A 5,108-nucleotide genomic window follows, 5' to 3' on the forward strand; every position below is an offset into this window, starting at 1 on the left:
AGAACCTGTTTTTCGGTATCGTTGACATGGCATTAGTCAATGGGTTCATTATCCACAAGTTAGTGATGAAAGAGCAAGGCAAACCTGTTCCCACCCATGCTGACTATTTGGCGCGGCTACACGTGGAGCTGCTTGCGCAGCAAAAGGTGGACTTTCAAGGCAACATGCACGCCCAAAACTTACTTTCGACCCCACTGGCAGGACAACCGCACGTGCTGACAAAAACTGCGGAAACCTACAAGAACAAAGTCCGTCAGTATTTATGCAAAGTATGTTCGGCCTATTCCGACAAGGAACATCGCAGCTTCGAGACGCCGTACTCTTGTGAAGAATGCTCGCTTACCTTTGGGGGTCGCGTGGCTCTTTGCAACAAGGTTCGCAGAGAGGAGCGAGGCAACACCGACACGTGCCATCAGACATGGCATATCACCTGGAAGAATGGCACCATCATCCCACCGGACATGAGAAAGAAAATTAGATTCAGGAAAAGAAAGCTGCAGGAAGTAGATGACGAGTAGCTCACCTCTGATCTAATGTGGAGGAAACTTTGCCCATTTGTTGTTTACACAAGTCTTTGCTTGACAAATGGGCAAAAGTTTTCTCCGCGGAAAGCGCGGGGTAGCTGCAGCGCTCTCCACGCCACCAGTTTTGGCGCGAATCGCCACGACGACTTCCGTACATCGAGTGTGAAAGGGTAACGAGTGCTACAGACATTTTTCACGATTTTGCACAAAATGTATCCATCAATCTAGCCAATTAGGACTCTTGCATTTACTGGTGGCATCATAAATTGTACTAGAATCCGGCTCGATTGCTAGAAGGGGGCTACAAACAGATAAACTTCACACAGGTACGCCGTCATACTATAGGAAAGCTTATTCCTTTTGCTGTATAATACAGCATAAACAGAGGGGCTAGAAGGGTTAAACTTGTCTCGCTTGCAGACTTTACGCCAGTACGTTAGCGCATGATACTGACAAAGAAGGACTTTTGCTTCTGGAAACACTTTTTCCAGAACACGCCATTCCACGAAATCTTTGTCGATGACTAGTGTTTAAATCGATCTCCACGAAGGGTTTTTGCGCTTGAAAAAAAACCATAATATTTTTCATCGTAACAGTTTTCTGGCCGAGTGCTAGGAAGTCTATCACGGGAAATCCTCCACCGGTGGCAGTTGTAACATCGAGACTGCCTGTAGCACAAAAATACGTATATACAGAAATTAGCCATGTGCTGATAAAAGCCGTTAAGCTAAGCCATAACACTTGATATTGCCCAAATTATATCCCAGATTATTGGTCCCATGGGTCCAATCCATAAATAGTGTGTCTCCCCACTGACAGAAACACTTTTTCTGGGTCGCTGTTTGCATCGCTATCACGCACGTGATATCCATTTGATCTTGAACGAAGAGAACAGCTTTACCAACGTTCCCATCCGCGAAGTCATCCAGAATTGTTTTAGTCCGCTCGAGAGTAGTGCTTCCCAATACTTGACGAAGAATACATCTTGTTTGCTGAGGTGTTAGAACCATTTCTGCATAATTATAACAATTGTGAAGAGCGACAATAAATATAAAATAAAGTAAGTTAGTACGAGATAAAAAAATAAAACCTAATTCACCACTGGCACCCACCACGCTCTTTCGACAAATCTCGATTGATATCCGAAGTGCCCGTCTTCATATCCGTCAAGCGTCCAAGATCTCGGCGAACCTTGGCCGGAATGGACATGTACTTTGCTCCACGGTTGGAGTCGAAAAATATGCTTGTTCGTCTCGTGATTGAGAGTAGATATCTGACAAGGGAATGTAGCGAATATTAGCATGTAACATTAAGATCTACAAAATAAAACGTACCTCAGTTTCTGGGTCCACGTAAACACCTCACGCAGCAGTGCCATGCTTGACAACCTTGACACAGCGAACCAAGAAGCTTGCCTCACACCCCGTGAATATCAAGTTACGGCCGCGGAGGCCTTCGCCTCGGGTGGATTGTGTTGAGCTATGTGTACACCACATCCGCTTGAAGCTGTGTGAAAAGCGCTCTGGAATGAATGTGGCACTAGACCGGCTAGAGCAACAAAAACAGCAACATAGAGAGCAAAACGTAAGTGATTACGAGGCAGAAACTTCCAAATATTATCTTTCAGCATCGTAACGCCGCACCTGTTGTTTTTGCGCCTGGCTTCGGAGCTTCGGACGCGAAAATGGAGGAAGTATTCGGCCTCGTAACGCTTAAGTACTTCCTCGAATACCTCCCAGCTCTTGAACGACTTCTTGGGCAGGCCTCGTTTAGTGTTAACGACTGCTTGAAGCGACATGCTAATCTTCTCACGCGCTTCAAATGTTTTTGTACGACGCCGGGCTCGCTGTTGCCTGACAGCACTCGCGGTCGTAACGGAGTTTGTGATACTAGTACGGGTGCGCTTGAGTGGACGACAATCCTCACTATCTTCTTCAGTGCGAATCGATCTCTCACGCGGTGACTCATTTCGCCTCTTGTGCTTAACTCGCTCCAGCTCAGCATCGGTTCGAGCGGCCCGAACAAACTGAAGGATATAGGCTACTGAAACCCAAAACCAGGAGTAACATAGTAAGCAACACAATTATTCGAGCAACACTTGCATTATCGTCGCCATTGTTACTCATATTAGCGCCTTCATCACCGTCCCCACCCGCAACCGTGTCATCGTCACCATCTTGTGCCGAGGACACTGGCGTGCGGGCCTCTGCCGTGCCAGTGGCCTTTACGCCTGCGTCCACAGGCGTATCCGTCACTTCAGCAAACAGACGAACAAAATTGTAAGCAGTAAACTATAATCATTTATCGCCCTTAGCAAATACATACAAATGTTATCCACGGCATCGTCCTCATCCCCATTCACCGTGTTAGGCATGTCCGTGCCTTCTTTTATCTCCACACCCGTCACACGACAATCGATATCATTTTCCAACTCCTTCTCACCAATATCTGCGTCCTTCTTAGACGTAGCCTCGCCCTTTTCAACCGCACTCCCTATCGCACCCTCTTCATTCGTTGCAGCGCTCTTCGCGTCCTTCTGGTTAGTGGCCGTGACTCTAGAGTAACCAGGGCTGGTAATGTCGTCATCGCTGTTTTCTTCTTCGAGGCCTTTCATGTATTCCTCCTCATTCGCCACGTCATTGTTCGTCGTAAAGGAGTCATCAACGTAGTCGTCGTCGCTGGAAGAATCCCGAGTAAATCCTTGAGCAGACCGAACGTAATCCACATTTTTTTCTCTTACCGCAACCAGCGCCCTAATAAGACTCGCCACTACAGAAGCAGTTTGTTCGTGTGTTAGCGCAGCTCCTCGGGCTACTCTACCACACGCAGCCTACCCGTAGCATTCAGTGCGCGCGCGGCTTCCCGCGCTCCTGGCTTCGATATTTCACTGTTCTCCCTTTGTTGTTTCGAATGAAATGAGAGACCCGTACGCTTCGTACTTAGTGCGGCACGAACTTAACCAGCAAAAAGAGATTTTAAAAGAAATATGAATGTTGCATTCAAGCTTTTGAAAGTTTAGAGTAAAATAAAACACTATAACTTACCCAGCAACACAATCGCTGTTGTGTCACTCAGATGGGGTTACCGTCTTGTTCTAAGCGGGGTGCGGTAGCGACTCTGAAGGAAACGACACTAGCAAACACATCAAAACGACCACCAACAAACACGTTTATACATAGAATGGACTAACATTGCAAGCGATTTGACAAACTAAGTTTGTGTGACCATCTAAGACAAAAATAAGCACATAATATGCATTATCTTGCCCATAATACCGAGCGAACGCGACCATTTATTATCTCCGCTTAATATGCGTTTTCTCATAATAGGTTTTTTGGTAATCTGAAGAAGGCATATGTACTATGGTTTTGTGCTGAAGGCTCGCCGTAGCCCGCCCTTTCGGTATCGGTTTCCTGCTAGTGGTGCCGATTGAGTGCCCATTACTACGATCATTTACTCTCAAACACTTTCATCAATCGAACACGCATCGACTGAATTGATACAACGTTCGAATCTTGTATGACGCTCAGTTTGCGTTTTAAAATAATATGCATAATCGGCAAACACGGCCTAAACTTTGTTGTGTATCCATATTTCGATACCCTGATTAACTAACCAAAAGGGATGTGTGTTGCCTTCAACAGGAACACCGCAATTAGAGCTCGCGTTCGGCAGCAAGTCATGCAGTGTGACGGGGTCACACATCGCCTTGCGCTAGAGGAAGTTGGCTTTCGAGAGTATACAAACTCTCAGTGAACGGCAGCTCACAAGTCCAGTTTTGCCTAAGGGAGCGAAGTGACCAATTTAAGATAAGCTGTAAACTAAATATATTCATAGGTAGACTAAGCCTGAGTTAAATATACAAACTATAAGTCACCTATAGAAAAGCAATGTCATCAGCCAATGGTTGGCCTCGGACGAACCTGGTACCATGTACCAGATATTCCGAAGTGTGACGTGTCACACTTCCTGTAACTAGGGTACACTTGAGGCTACGTACCCCGTTACATCCCCTACTTAGGTTCGGCTTACCGATCAATCAGAATGAGGAAGTGTACGTCACAAAAGCTCATTCTCAAAGTCGAAATACATCGACTTGGCTGCGCGAGCGCGGCGAAGGCTCACTTTACAGTTAGCGTCTCGAGCAGCGGTCGAGCGCTCCTCTTCTTGGTCTCCATATCGACCGTTACCATGCCCCGTGGCACTGCGAAGAGCGGTGCGAAGACACGCTCCAAGGCTGCCTGAAAGGCATAAGCCAAGAGCACTAAGCCTCACGGCAAAGGCTCGGCACTCCAGGAGGCTACTCAGGTGGCCTCCGAGGCGATTGGCTCAACTGGTGACGCGGCTGTGGGCAAGCGAACGAGCAAGCGCCGCACTCCGTCACCCTCGGCCTCTCCAGACAATCGTCCGAGTCCTCGGTTCGCTGAACGCGAGTTCGACTCAGGCAGTGAGGACGAACCCGAGTCCGGGAGTACGCACGATGCTCCTGTGGGCTCTACTGGAAGGCACAGCCCAGTGCCCGGCAAGCACAAGGACGACAGTGCAGTCGCTCGCTAATGATCACGGTGATCACAGTCCCAGGAC

The 5,108-nt window shown here is 47.7% G+C and overlaps 1 protein-coding gene across 1 annotated transcript; it reads right to left on the reverse strand.

Annotated features, from left to right (window-relative positions):
* Positions 1 to 1,147: 1,147 nt before the first annotated feature.
* On the reverse strand, positions 1,148 to 3,816 carry PITG_02971 (uncharacterized protein; the record flags this gene model as incomplete). The annotated part of the gene is made up of 7 exons (XM_002907773.1): positions 1,148 to 1,192; positions 1,716 to 1,797; positions 1,859 to 1,912; positions 2,168 to 2,564; positions 2,668 to 2,778; positions 2,850 to 3,202; positions 3,800 to 3,816. 7 exons carry the CDS (start codon positions 3,814 to 3,816, stop codon positions 1,148 to 1,150), a joined length of 1,059 nt encoding a protein of 352 aa, XP_002907819.1.
* Positions 3,817 to 5,108: the final 1,292 nt, after the last annotated feature.

This window comes from Phytophthora infestans, genomic scaffold (genome assembly GCF_000142945.1).
Source record: "Phytophthora infestans T30-4 supercont1.3 genomic scaffold, whole genome shotgun sequence".
In the NCBI taxonomy this organism is placed as follows: Eukaryota; Oomycota; class Peronosporomycetes; order Peronosporales; family Peronosporaceae; genus Phytophthora; species Phytophthora infestans.